A 15989-nucleotide genomic window follows, 5' to 3' on the forward strand; every position below is an offset into this window, starting at 1 on the left:
TGTTGCAATATACCATATCTAAAATTATGCTATTTATTTGTCTTATTCTTTTTATTTGTTGTTTCAGTGTCATGATAAATTCAGCATTGAGATCAAAGTCATGCTATTTGTTTTTGTCACACTGCTGATAACTAATTTTTCCTTATTATATCATTGTCGTTGCTAGCAATGGTTTCCCAAGTCATTACACAGTCCATGATAACCCTTCACAGCAGAGACATTCTTCTGACTCGAGACACTGCCAAATAAACTAAATTTGACCATTCAATATGATCATCGACAATCCAAATATTAGTACCCGCATTAGGTTATCGCTGTGAAGAATGAATCGTTATAGCGTAGTGTAGAGTCCATGGAGATTTATTCTTTGTTAATGTGCTCTCAATAACATCAACAGAAACCATAACAATATCATTTAGTACAAGATTTTGTATGTCATTAATTCCAGGAATTTCAACATCAATATTTTGTCGTTGTGTATCTGCTGGTCAATAACAGAATGGTACAGGTGGATCTGAACATTTTTATTTATGCAACAATGACTGTTGTTGAAATGTATCACAAACTATCTTCAGACTTGCAAATATCAAATCAACTGGTCTCCACAAAGTCCCAAATTCACTCATTGCAGTCTCTGTAATTACCTCATGCATTATTTCACATTGAATTTTATGTCTGCAGTCTGATTAATTTTTTTAACTCTTTTAACAAATCATCAAGCGCTCAGTAATCATTATTTATTTCCTCATAATAATCTACAAACGTTTTTATTCATTCATGCGGAGATGATCCAATAAAAGATGGTGGTTGACCATGATCGCCACACATAACAGCTGTATTTCTCTAAATACAGTGCATATTTCATCCCAAATAATAATTTGAGGATTGTATTTTTTTCCCATTTTTTCATGAGTCCATGGATATCCTTCCCATTTAAAAAAGCTGTGATAAGTATGAGATTTCACCGCATAGTTGCTCATCTTTCTGGCTACGTGTAAGCCTCAAAACAGCCACATCAAAATTCTGAAATAATTCAATCGTATGCGTCGTTTTACCAGAACCACCACACCCATTAAGATAAACAGTTTTATGTCTAGCTATAGGACCATAAACCGACAGTACTGATGATAATGACATTTGATTATTCTTGTGGTATATATCCTTAGATTCAACGTCGGCGGATTCAGAATAACTAAGTATCTTTTCTTGTTTTATTCTCCATTTGCCCCATAATGCATCGGTACCAATATTTAACAAATCCGCATGTTTTTTATTCACATAAAATGAGTCTGTGGCAACTCTAACCATGGTATCTCGAAATATGTTTATCATTGATAATAAATTTATCAAAACATATGCTAGCACTGAAGATCTTAAATGAGTTAACTATGGTGAGTCTTCATCAATATAGCTAACAATTGTACCTAATTTAGTTCCATCCGATAAAAAAGCATTATTCGAGCTTAAAAATGTGCCTTTTTCTGTTGTATAAGCAATTATAAAATCAAGTTCAGCAATTATAAAATCAAGTTCAGCATCATTGATGATATTGATCTTGTGCAATGTCATTTATGATCACATGAACTACCCTGAGTAAATATACTGATTATTTTTCTGCTGAGATCCATTGCAATTTTATCTTCATATCCAATTTCATCGGGATTACGCTCAGAGATTATATCAAAAATAGTTTTCTCAGCCTCATCCCTGATTCCCTGATATCGTCAGCAGGTTTTAGTAACCATACTTGTTTCTGTGGACAATACAATATTACTGCATCACTGAGCATCAATGATTTAAAAAGTTCAGCATCAAGCATATATCGTAACACACTATTGGAGCCCAACCTTTTTCTGAAAAATGACAACCAAACCAAACATAAACAATCCGATGGAGATTTTCCGTAAATGAAAATGATTCAATACATGCAAATCTAGTTCAATCAAAATCTGGTAAATGTCAATTTATCAGAGCTCTGGTCATTTCGTGTATTGGATGTCCAAATATCTTAACTTATTCAGAACACTCTCCCATTCCAACAAAACTTTCAGGATAACATGCAACCATATCAATGGAGATAAAATCCCTGTAATCGTATTTAGTATTCCACAATCCTCCATGTCTGTATTTGCAGTAGCTTAGCTGCACATCAACAAGAAATTCTTATCTTGTTGGTTTCCATTAATTTTTCTCCTGAGCAAAGTGAGCAGTAACTCATGGAAAGGTAAAACAATTACTGAGTTCAATATCATCAGTGTATTTCGATGCAAGATTTTTCTTTTCCGAGTGGAGAAATTTGAATGCGGGATCAGATACATGCTTAAACATTATACTTGTTATCATCTAACCCGAGGATCACTTCCTGCCATTAGACCAGCAGTTACATTTTTTTCTTTTTGTGACAGGGCTACACCAGCCAACTCTTCTAGTTTTTTATTTGCAGCTTGGTTTATTATTTTAATAACATTTGATGGCATAACTTCAGTGCTGGGCAACTTTACTGGCTCAGGTTTTACTGGTGGCGGTCTGCACTTTAATCGTACTAGTCTATCCTTGATTAGAATGCTTTACTAGCAACATCAGCAGCAGCACCAATACCTTTTTCATGAACGTCAATAGCTTTCATTCCCAGTTGCTTTGCAATCGATATTGCTTCTGGGGCTATATTTCTGAATAGAACCTGAACAACATTACAGAGTCCATTACCATTGATCGCTTTATAGGTAGGTAATCGCGAATTTATCACCCTGACCATTACAGGTCCATGCTGAGCATTATGTATGATCATCTTATTTTCTTGTCGCTGATCTATCTGCATACCCTCAATCACTGTGGTAATAACCATCAATAATTTCATCAATACGGGACCTATAAACATTCATGTCCATGATACCCCCTGTAAATGATCTGATAAATAGCAGCTGCTTCTTTAATGATTTTTGGTGAATTATTGCCAGCTCGTCTTCAGCCAATCAGAATTTCTAGTCTATCAACATCAGAAATGACATTATTGGGGCAAAGTTTACTGGTCAATGGAATTTTTTAATTTTTTTTACACTGCTTGTGGCAAGACTTTTTTTAGGATTTTTTGCTGGTTGTTGTAATACTGGCTGTGGTTGCTGTAACCATGCAAAATAGTTATCTATTCCATTGATAAATGCAATATATTTTGTATCATTATTTCAGGCCTGATCACCTTCGTAGTGTATGCGATCTATCCGTCTGTACCCTTTTTCATATCACCAGCATACTCAGGCTTCAATTTTGTTTTCTTTGAGCAAAACTCTGTGTGGCAAACACAGGTAATTCTCTCATTTTTTATGAAGGCAATACTCTAAGGTAAATTTATCATTCACTTCAATTCTCTCCCTTGCTGATTCTAGTTCTGGTTCAAATGCTGGTATAAGAAACCTTATATCAGCTACTTCAGAACAAAGCTGGTCAATATTAATAAGTATTTCTTGTGTTTGTGTTTGTGGTTGAGCCGCAGCTATTTCACATGGAAGTTCTCTTAGAATCTTTTTTTATATATTGTTCTTTCTGCTGTTTTCCAGTCGCTGCTGTGGCTTGCTCTAATGTGGGAAGAAGACCCACATTAGCTTTCATAACCAGTTTAAATAACTGTTCTGCAACTTTTGTAAATTCCACCTGATGCTCTTGTAATTTTTGTTTGACAGTATCACGAATGGGGAGATATTTTTTTATTGCATCTAGTCGCTATCGAGCTAGTTTAGCTGTGTGAGATTCCATGTTTAGCATTATTATTATTTTATTAAGCCATCTGACTGTTACGTTTTTTATACACACATGGTGACAACCCAAGTAAATATACTTGACACACACACAAAAATAATAACACCGTTAGAAGTCTCCGTGACGCTTGTTTTTTTTCACCCTCCGTAACAAGCTTTATTTTGGTCTGAAATGTTCTGTTCGATTCCTCTCTGCTGAGGTCTCAGTTTAGCATAATTGACGCTTGTATTTTAATTTTCATAGGAAGCTTTGTTTTTAAAAATGGACTGCTCTATACAATGGTCTGTTCACTCTCTCTGCTGCTTCGCAGCTCTAGTGTTTCTTTCTTTCTATTTTTATTTTATATCTCTGAGGTTGGAATAATTATTTTATTAATTTGTGCATACAAAAATATCAATAAAGATGTCATAAAAGGAAAACTGCGAGGCAGCTGTTAGTACCATTTTTGTAAGTCTTTGGTATGACTTGGACATGGAATGAATCCACGACCTCCCGCATCCGAGACGGACGCTCTAACCATTAGGCCACCGGAGCATTCATGTATCTTTGCACTTAGATCATTAAAATAATTGTCCACAAATAATTCTTGATAGTTACACTTACACTGAACAGCTATTTAAATTGCTGATTTTCACAAAGTTAATACATCTTGTTATTATTAACAAATCATCACTATAATCTGATAATACAAGCCCGTTCGTTTGTACCCCGCTACCGATTTAAATAACGGAAATCTTTAATGTGATAAAAAGTGCAAGGAACTTAGTCAATTCATTCATTGATTTATAGTTTCTAAACTGACTCTGAGTAGAGTGGCCCTAACACCGTCATCTTACGCACCTTTCATGCTTAACAGAAGTTTTCAGTGCAATAGACGGACATGCTCGGATCCATTTCCAGTTTCTGGACAAGTCCATTTTTAGCAATAGGGTGTATCATGACTACAGATGTACATACATAAGTCATCTGTTTCCAATATTTACAATGTCCAATCAAGCAAAGGAAAATGATAACTACGCTTTTCATGTGGATTTAACAAGCGGTTTAATTTCTATGTTCATGTATGCAGAGGGATATAATTCAAACTCTCAACGTTATGTAATTTATGCAATTATTCAGCATTTGCTGAATAGGATGAACTACGTCATTACGTTGTCTGATGGAAATAAACTTGCCTATAGTGTACGCAATATGGCGTTGTGTTAGTATGGAAAGTCCGTTAAGCATGAAGTGGTGCAGGGGAGACCAGCATTAGTGCCATTCTGGTCACAGTCAGGTTAGAAATTATAAATCAGTGATTCAATTGACTTAGTTCTGTGCACTTTTTATCACATTAAACATTCTCGTTTTTTAAATTGGTAGGGGGGTACAAATAAACGGGGATGCAGAGTCAGACTATAATCTATATTTATTAGTAACAGAATAAGCATTAAACTTATTAATAGTAATAGTTTTTTCTTTCAAAAATGTCGCAAATTTCACAATTTCCTGCTATGGTATATAAGATATTGCGTTTCTATGCACCATACAGCGTCAGAGTATACCAACCCCATTCACATCGACTGCATTGTTCATTACTAATAGCCCTTGTCTGTGGAATCATTTACATAAAATAATGTTAAAAATTAAACTATTTCGTGTACAAAATTGTAAAATGCAGAGTGGCATTACCAACTGAACAAGTTCTAAGGAATCTGCGTTCCAAGAATTGTCTGCCCTTGTCAAATCACTGGAGTCGGCTGCTGCGGTCTCCCCGGCGTTCACATGATGTAACAACCGACCATTAAGGATAATAGCAAACAAAAAACCGGTTTGTATTGATGCTGAGATTTTAAAAAGCATGGTTAAGGTAGAGTAAGTCGATAAATGTAATAATATTTAAAATCATTAGATGATATCTGACATGAAGACCATAAACTTCTTTAGACTTGTCAATATTTCAACAAATGTCAGCAACCGGAAAAAGGCCTTTTATCTGGCACACAATGAAAAACGTTTCCCGATACCAAACTCGGCAGAAAAGATTTAAAACTATTAAAAAGGACCGGAAAAGAAAACGAAAAATAAATAAAACAAACTGAGAATTTTTTATACGCGGAAAACATTTGTACAAAGTAAATTGTAGCACTGAATTGCCTCATACTGGTCATCGGCAAAAATATGAACTTTATGTATTGATTAAAATGAGGTTAATGATGACCATATCGGACATTTCACACAAAGAAAATTAAAAAGTCAGAAAGTAGTATTATTGCAATATAATTAAAAAAAACTGTCGATATTATATAAATATATACTGCATTCAGTTTAATAGGCCTGCACCGTATATCAAACTAGGTATAGCCATGACGCATAGTTGGGCAAATTTCCATCGAAATCTCTTTAGTCGTGTAAAGTTATCGGTCGGACAAGCAAAACAACAGAGGCCGTATAACAATGTGAAATTGTCTAACCTTGATAGATTTTAGGGAAAAACATAAATGTGAGTTGTTGATTTCAGGAGAATAGCAAGGTCGTTTAATATTTTTTTCTAGCTTTATTTGTCTTCATTTTGATCATGAAATTTTAATCTCCGTTAATATATTGTGCGATTCGGTGGAGAGAAAGAAAAAAAATATGTACAATTATTTTTGTTGTAAAATGGACTTTTTTAAATATTGAAACATTTGAAATAATACCTTCTCTTGTATATATGCTTTGGCCAAAAATATCAACGGACACGGCCGGAAATGTATAGTAAATATTAGTCCGATAATCAGACCCCCAAATCTGTGTTGATACTGATGTACTATTTGTGTCCAACAAACCATCCAGTCAGTATTAGCACAGATTTAGGAGTCTGATGTATCCCACTTAGGGGTCTGATTTATTGGATAAAGTAAAGATATGCTATTACACTAGGAGCTTTACACTTTGAAATGACAGCATGGAAGTAAACTTGTACATCGATAAACGAACTGTGTATCCATCATTTACTAATCTTTTTTTTTTATTAAAAAAGAATGCTGACACATGCCAGGAAAGTTGCATATCATCCCAAGCTTTGAGTAGCGCTTATAAACATTTTAGTGAGGAACTGGAATTGACTTATGCTTGCAAAAGAACTGCGGTTAAGTCGTGCAGTTACTCTTGCCTTAGGGTGATGGTGCCTTCTACGCATGCGTCAGAAATTTTTTAAAAAATGGTTAGTAAATGATGGATACACAGGTGTTCGGTTCTGACACGAATTAATACTAAAATAGTGCTCTGAAGAGTTGAATGTCATGGTTCAAAAGAAGAGGGATTTTACTTACCATCCGCATACAAAGATCGGTCGAAATGTATGTATTATTTGCTTATGAGCGGGCGTTCGAGAGTGAAAACTGATTGGAAGGTGAAAGTTCAGTATGAAGTACCGGCCCGGTTGGCCTCCGCTACAGTAAGTAATGTACAAAAAAATAAAAAATAAAAAATAACAAACATGCGGAGATCTACTTCTTGGTCTAAGGTTAGAGGTAAAGTGTATGAAAAAAGCCTTCCACGTCTCTAGCAATATTAAAGATGATAAAGGGAATCGTTGTTTTTATCTTCGCATATGCAAACGCCAGAGCTCAAGAAGAGTTATCAGGTGGGGGTACCAACTTCCGAGTAAAAACAGTATGAACAGCAGGAGAATGGTTTGTTACCAAAGTTGTAAATATTCCTTTACGCACGTGCTAGTGGTTACAGTAGAAGTTGCTTGTAACACCGCCGCAGACAAAGTAGTGACGACAGACATGTGGCTGCAGAGTTTGCGCTGATAGATGAATCTATCAACGGACTTTCGGAATGGTAAATAGCGGTAGCAAGCGACCCACGGTCCACTTTGTAGAAAACTTACACAAAGTCCCCACTTCTTGCAAGAGGTTTGTGGGTTGGCGGATTGTACCTTCTTCAAGGTGTCCGCTTAATTTGGTTCTCGTTATCTAGAGGTTGACCACCCTCGATGTTATTGCCCTTTTCGAGTAAATATAAACATAAGTGGTGAAACTTATAGGTGGAATAGACAGAGATCTGAGCAGATATATAGAACAGACCAACACGAGCCCCCGTACATGTAAACAACAATTTAATCAATTACATAAAACAACAGTGATAATTAATTACATCAGGAATATACTCTGCTTCTAGAAATAAAACTTTCACCGAATTACAAAACACAAATATATTTAAATAAAGCAGCCGATCTGTTTTACTGGTAGATTTAGTTCATCATAGGATCGAGTGAACATTCAAAGTCAATGCCTTGTACAATTGCATAACCTGCTTCTCCGGTTCACTCCGCTTCCACTGTAGCTGTTCCTTCGACTTCCCTCTGTCTTGTCTCTTTCGGTCCTCAACTCTGTGTGTGGCACGTAGGTTCACAGATACCTGGAGCTCAGGATAATATGTCTCACTATACGTTTCAGGATACGCCTCAGAATACGTCTCAGAGATAGTACGTCACAGGATACGTCTCAGAATACGTCTCAGAGATAATACGTCGCAGGATACGTCTCAGAGTTAACATGTCACATGAGCTATTTCTCCTGTTTAAAAAATAAATAGAGACAACCTAAATTTCCCTGTTTTTTTATGATAACAGGGGTTTGCATTATCCCCCTCTCGTCATCAGAGCTTACTATCGGTGCTAAACAGATGCTAAGGCTATCAGTCGGCTCCACATGTCCTATAACGACCTAGTTAGTCTAATGGCTAATTCATCACGCATTAACACCACACATTAACACCACACGAGGCATAACGGTTCCGAGCCAGCGTCAATTTACACAAGTGAATGAATGAGATACATTACTACGTCATTTCAGTCAATACACAGTCAACCTTAATCATACGTGAAATCTTCTAAATTCGATGAATTCACATGGATTCACGTAACTCATATTAACTAATTTAATGCATGAAATTCTTAGAACCTAATTCGTATGCAAACAAGACAAATTCAAACAATTCGTCAAACTTATCTAAAGATTAATGTACGACTTCATATGCATAAACTCAACACAGTTATACTTCATAAGCAAACTGATATAACGAATGTAGCAAATAGATTCATGCAAATATAAGTAAATAAATTCAGCAAAGCATTATATATGGCATCAACAAATTACATTGAATTGTCACAAATACCTTTGACCTTTCAGCGTTCCTCGCTTCTACCGCCAAATTTGTTCGTCGGTTTTCTTCGACAACAGTCCTCTTGGACAAGAGTTATACGAGAGAATTTCTCCCAAATTTACTCTCGATGTCTTATTACACTTGTTTTCTCTTGCAGAAAAGCTTAGACTGATTAGAATTTTCGATGTGGCGATATTAAAACTAGTAAATTTAGTGTGGGAAACACGCCCCTTATTTAGCGTAACCAATCAGAATCAAATATATCTGCCGCCTTTTTCCAGAGGCGCCAAATTTAGGATCAACTTGACCTTTTAGTTTGAGTAACAGTGTTCTGCGATCTTTCAATTCTGACATTTATACTATATAATCTAACTTAGCTTTTGTCTCCACCAACCTTCTGTTTGCTAAATAAACGAATGCTTAATTAAGAATAAAATTCTCCCATTGAAAAGACATTACCGCTCATGGCAGTACTGGGCTATGATGCCGCAGAGATATAGCATGATGTCCTAACTAGTCACGTTAATCTGACATCAAGCCGACTAGTCCTAACACTAACTTCTTAATGTTGAGCACCTAGCGAGGCAGCTGTTAGTAACATTTTTATAAATCATTGGTATGACTCGGCCGGGGTTCGAACCCGCGACCTCCCGCATTCGAGTATGACGATCTAACCACTAGGCCACCGGAGATGTCGGCCCAAGAGGAGCGCACGACATCCAAAGCGTAGCAAAGATCTAGATATCATTCAGATTGTGGGTAGTCTAGCACTGAAGCTCGAAGATAGCCTGTGCAAGCGCATTGATGATAAATTAGAGGCAGCCCTGTGCGTTGCTCATGACAGTATTGCCCAGTCAGCAACAGTACAAGACATGTTGTGGCGCAGGTGCAATGGTTGTATGCGTCTTGGACGCCGTGCGCTGATGCACAGGGGTTGCACGCGTCTGGCGAACATGAGACGAACAATACTATCTTAGCGACAGACAATAGCAGTACATATCATGTTCAGAGTGTGCACGATAGTAAAATGGAAGGCACGGATTCTCCTGTGAAAAAACTAGATTGTAACACTTTCACCGTGGTTTCGACCCCAACCATTCGTCAAGTACAAGTAACTTGCCCCAAGGTGCTGTTACAATAAGCACTATACATGCTAGAAGGCCTGAGCCAGGTTTGCGAGCGTACATGTCTACCACATATAAGTTCCCGAAATCAGACATTATCAGACGAAATTATGTCATATCAAAACCGGCAATATTAGATGGATCTTGCTCCTGGTTAGATTTCAAGTCCAATTTCGAGGCACGTGACCACCTTAATGGTTGGAGTAGCGAGCAAAAAGGCATGTATATTGCCGTTTCCCTTCGCGGACAAGCCCAAGGCGTCCTCAGAAACATAAAAGATGGTGCCAGTGAGAATTATGAGCGTCTTTCGGGTGCACTTGAGAAGCGATTTTCACCGCCCAATTAAATTGTATGGAGCACATCTGAAAGAAAGATGACAAAGAGCTGGTGAAACACACACCGAACTTAGACAAAATTTCAAGAGACGTATTCAACAGTAACAGGTGATTTATCTTAAGTTGTGGCCAAATAAAATTGTATTGACCAACTGGTAGATTTGGATATGCGACTTCGTATTCAACAGGCACGGCCAAAAAGTTAAAATGATGCCATACGCAATGCCATGGCAACTGGAAGTCTTTGATCACGCAGAAAAACAATGCAAGGTTGATCGTAGATACTATAATCAGTTTGAGCCGAAGAAAAAGAACGGAAGGAAATATCTTAATTAGTGGCGATGGGGCATATGCTGGCTCAACTGAAACAGATGATCGGAGAGATCTATGACAAAATAAGTATGCTGAAAAAGTCGCCTAAGCCTGATAAAGTCCCAGTACTAACTCCAGAGCAGATTCCCATAAGAATTCTAACTCGAAATCCCTGACTCGCGTCAAATGTTTAAAATGTGACCAGAGGGGACATTTTAAGAAAAAAATTCCAGAATTAAACCAAACTGAAAAAGATGGTAACAAACATACCATGAGCTAAGCTACAGCTAGCGCTGCGAGGAGATTGCACAGACGCCAGGGCTGATGCCGAGACATTCATCGAAACCGACAATGAAAAAAACAACAGACGGAACTCGGTTGTAGTCCAATCTGTATTACCGAGGTAGGAATGTATTTAACAGCCACCACTCAAGGTCTCAATACTAAGGTTTCAACTGATACTGGAGAGACAGTCACACTGGTATCTGAGAAATTATATTGTCAAATTCTTATTCAAAACCGGCCTCCGCTTGTACATGCTAAATAGGATATTATCTCTGCAGAAGACATCATGCAGTCGCTTTTAGGACAAACAAGTTTATCTGTTGTTTTAGACGGTAACGTTTACCGCAGCAAAGCAGAGGTGACAAGGATAGATTTTGCCGGGATCATAGGTTTGGACTTTATGAAGAACAACTTTGCGTCAATAGAAGTTGCCAACGGCAACAACTTTGCGTCAATAGAAGTTGCCAACGGCATATTTAAGATTGGCGACAATTCGTCGCCCGTCTCGTTCGAAGGAACGTTGGGTGTGTTACATAACAGATTTAGCTACACCTGTAAACTTCCTGCCTAGAAGTGAGATTGTACATCCGTTATCTGTTGTGTTCCTGAAAAAAAAAAAAAAACATCCCTGTTTGAGGAGTTGAGTGAGCGAATGGAAGATGTTGATGCTCTAGCAAAAGTACCATCATGACAGCCACTTGTCATGGGAAAGATTCAAAGCAGGAGATAAAGTATATGTTCTTTCCTCAGCGAAAGATTGGTTTGTCTCTCATGCGTTCGACTCACTGGCGGGGACCGTTCAAGGTTTTAGACAAAATGAAGTCACGTACAAGGTGAACTATGGGAGAAACGGACATCCACTGTCTGTTGTGCATTGTGACCACATGTCGCTTTGCCGCGTTCAGCTACTAACTTGGAGATTCGAATCTGCCACGCATCGTAAAGGATACATGATGTTATACAGGACATCACAACTGTAGACTTGCCTGAACAACGTGGTGATATGATGGCAGACGAAATTGACAGTCATGAAACAGATTGTCAATTTTAAGAACCATTCGCTGGGCAATCTTGCCACAAACGACATGTTCCATATTGGCTGGATGATTATGCTCTTGTCTAAATATACATTATATAATTTGAAGAAAAATTATATTTGCTGTAAAAGAAACCCTTTTCCCTCCAAAAATGAAATGATCAGTCCCTTAAGAGTTATGACTTCTTTTTCTTTACGGTAGAATCAAGCCAAACAACACGTTAAGGTGTACCTAATATATGTTAGTAATAGTCATACCGATTTACTACCCACCAGTCAGCACGAAAACATGCTAGATGAAACCACACTTAAGCAGCCATCATTTAATCAACTGTACTAAATATCCTCGGTCAAAGCAGCGAAGTGCAACCTGGTAACATTAATTTTGAATACAAAACTATTTGCCGTGTTTGGTAAATACTGGAAGATGCAAATGGCCATCTTGGAGATCTACTGTGATGGCCCAGTTTCCTTGTTTGACTAAGTGTTAAAACCTTAGTTATCACATTCTTTCTAAAGAACACTATTCAGTCTCAGTGACTTTAATCTTTGACCAATTCATTCCAAAAATAGCAAGTACCATCCTTGTCTCAAATGCAAGCCATCCACAAAGTTGAGACACAGCATGTGGTACATAACACCTGTTACCAAGAACTTTAACTTTTTGTCCTGAAAATGTGTATCCCGTGTCTAAAATGCATGCCATCCACAAAATCTTATCAGAGTCTGTGAGTAAGAAAGAATGCGGATAACATGCAAAAACCGTTATTCTTTTCTGAGTCACCAAGACCGTGCCCTCTAACAAACTGACCACAACATATTTAGATGCCATTCAAGTTTCAAATGAAATCAATCAATAAAGTTTGGTCATAGAAGGTAACAAATAACTCAAGATACTGTGCACACATTTTTCGTCTTGAAGTTGCTGTGATTCCAACATTTGCATCTATGATCTCCAAATCAACAGGTGTCTTTCTTTTCTTAAATGCAAGTCATTTACAAGGTTTCATCAAAGTAACTGGAATACGAGAACAGTTATTATATGGTAACATTGTTCTTCTTTTATACCCTGTGACCTTGACCTTTGATCTTCTAAGCCTGAAGTCACTAAGTTACTTCCTTGCCCCAAATGTTGTTTCCTTCTGACAAGGTCAAGAACATTGATATATCAGACTGTGACACACGTCTCCATACTGTGTGATGGCACCCCACATATCACACTGTGACACATCTCCATTGTGTTATGAGTGATGTTACCCCACAAATCACTGTGACACATCTCCACTGAGTTATGTGTGATGTCACCCAACATATCACACTGTGACACATATCCACTGTGTTATCTGTGATGTCACCCAACATATCCCACTGTGACACATATCCAATGCGTTATGTATAATGTCAGCCAGTGACATCATGAGAAGGAAATCCAATACACTTACGATTTGCACCTATCCATTTTACTGGAAGGATCAAGCTCAATATAAAAATGCAAGATATCAAATGAAGTAAATATTTATTAAAAAAATATGTAATATCTAACACAAACAGCTGTTTTTAATTTAAAAAATTTACTGAAGCATGCATTTAATCAAAATAGTTTTAACCTTAAAATGCAAAAAACAAAAAAGTGAGAACCCTCCTGAATATATAATATATAAATAAAACATACACTAATAGTGGCAAAAAAGCAAATGTAACTTGACTAGTAAACAGCTTTCTATATTACCTGACTACAACACGTCTATACTTCCCTGCATTAAACAGTGTAAAACAAAATAAAAAATAATGGCAAGATCAGTATCAAAGCATAAAGTTTCATGACAGCCATGATTGGGAAGTTGATTCAGAAAGGGATGCTAGGGTAATGAGTCTCCAAGTTCCAAGGAGTGACTGGATGGGGGCAATTAGGGGAGATTTTTTGACCAAAAAAAATCCACCAATTAAACATAATAAAATACATTCAATCTGGAAATTTCTTTAAACTCCTCAGGGTTAATTAACGAAAGTAACTGTCTTTTTTCTAAAATTTGACTGACCTTATATCATGAGTTATGGCACTTAACTTTACACCTTGGGCTATGGCATTTCACTGTATACCATGGGCTAGAGCATTTCACCATATATCATGGGCTATGGTATTTCACCATATACCATGGGCTATGGCATTTTAACATATACTATGGGCTATGGCATTTCACCGTATACCATGGGCAGTGGCATTTTAACATATACTATGGGCTATGGCATTTCACCATATACCATGGGCTATGTCATTTTAACATATACTATGGGCTATGGTATTTCACCATATACCATGGGATATGGCATTTAAACATATACTATGGGCTATGGTATTTCACCATATACCATGGGCTATGGCATTTTAACATATACTATGGGCTATGACATTTCACCTTGAATCATGAACTAAGATATTTCACCTTATACCATGAATTAAAATATTTCACCAAAACCATGAACTATGACATTTCACCTTATACCATGATCTTTGATATTTCACCTTATACCATGAGCTATGACATTACACCTTATACCATGAGCTAAGACATTTAACATTATACCATGAGCTATGACAATTCACCTTTTACAATTGTCTAGGACATAATGACTTGTATCATGAGCTATGACAATGCACCTTATACAATAAGCTATGACAATGCTCTTTTTACCATGATCTTTGATATTTCACCTTATACCATGAGCTATGACATTTCACCTTTTATCACGAGTTATGATATTTAACCGTATACCATAAACTATAACACTGCACCTCATACCATGATCATTGATACTGCACTTTATACTGTGAGCTATAACATCTCACCTTATACCATGAACTATGACATTTTATGTTATACTATGGTCTATGACATTTTATGTTATACTATGGTCTATTCCATTTCACCTAATACCATGAGCTAGAACATTTCACCTTATACCATGAACTATGACATTTTATGTTATACTATGGTCTATGACATTTTATGTTATACTATGGTCTATGACATTTTATGTTATACTATGGTCTATTACATTTCACCTAATACCATGAGCTAGAACATTTCACCTTATACCATGAACTATGACATTTTATGTTATACTATGGTCTATGACATTTTATGTTATACTATGGTCTATGACATTTTATGTTATACTATGGTCTATTACATTTCACCTAATACCATGAGCTAGAACATTTCACCTTATACCATGAACTATGACATTTCATGTTATACCCAATTCTATGACATTTCACATTACATCATGGTCTATAACACCTCACCTTATACCATGAGCTATGACAATTCACATTATACCATGAGCTATAACACCTCACATTATACCATGAGCTATAACACCTCACCTTATACCATGAGCTATGACAATTTACATTATACCATGAGCTATATAACACCTCACCTTATACAGTGAGCAATAACAATTCAAATCTGGAATTAATGCTTCCACAAATCTAAGTTACTCATTTAGTAGAAAACATTGGACTTGATAATATGACACATATTTTATGCCTGTTCTGCTATTATGTTTGATATAAAATGTTAAACAATTGAAAATCTTCTCTTACTGATTGCTAAATAACTAGGAAGCCTCTGCAAAATCTGCCTTCTTTTCAAGTTAAAGATCTCAGAAATCTATGGTTTTATCACTGGTCACTATGGATGCTTATTATCTGCCCTTTGACCTTTTGATCCTATGTGTAAGCCATCTATAACATTTGGTCCAGGCATGTTGACTAAACTTATTTATGCACAAACTAATTTTTTTTCTTCTGTCACAGTGACCTTGATCTTAGGACCCTAAAACTTATATGATACTTTTTTATTCTGAGAGCAAGCTATAAATAAAACTTAATAACTGTAGATGATGAAGAAATCCATTTTATTTCAGTAATAGTGACCTTGGCCTTTGACCCCAAAATAAACAAATTTTGTCCTTAACCCAAGTGCAAAATAACGACAAATT

At 36.6% G+C, this 15989-nt stretch overlaps 1 protein-coding gene across 1 annotated transcript in view; it reads right to left on the reverse strand.

Moving 5' to 3' along the window:
• The window catches only part of LOC149782028 (prostatic acid phosphatase-like), a 65863-nt gene extending 60142 nt beyond the window's left edge, over positions 1–5721 (reverse strand). The window contains exon 1 of the mRNA XM_089933432.1: positions 5425–5721. Within this exon, the coding sequence (XP_089789558.1) occupies positions 5425–5595 (171 nt within the window). The 5' untranslated portion in view covers positions 5596–5721. The remainder of the gene's footprint in view (positions 1–5424) is intronic.
• Between the last annotated feature and the right edge of the window lie 10268 nt (positions 5722–15989).

This window comes from Sinohyriopsis cumingii, chromosome 15, assembly GCF_028554795.1.
Source record: "Sinohyriopsis cumingii isolate HCF-2022 chromosome 15, ASM2855479v2, whole genome shotgun sequence".
Lineage (NCBI taxonomy): Eukaryota > Metazoa > Mollusca > Bivalvia > Unionida > Unionidae > Sinohyriopsis > Sinohyriopsis cumingii.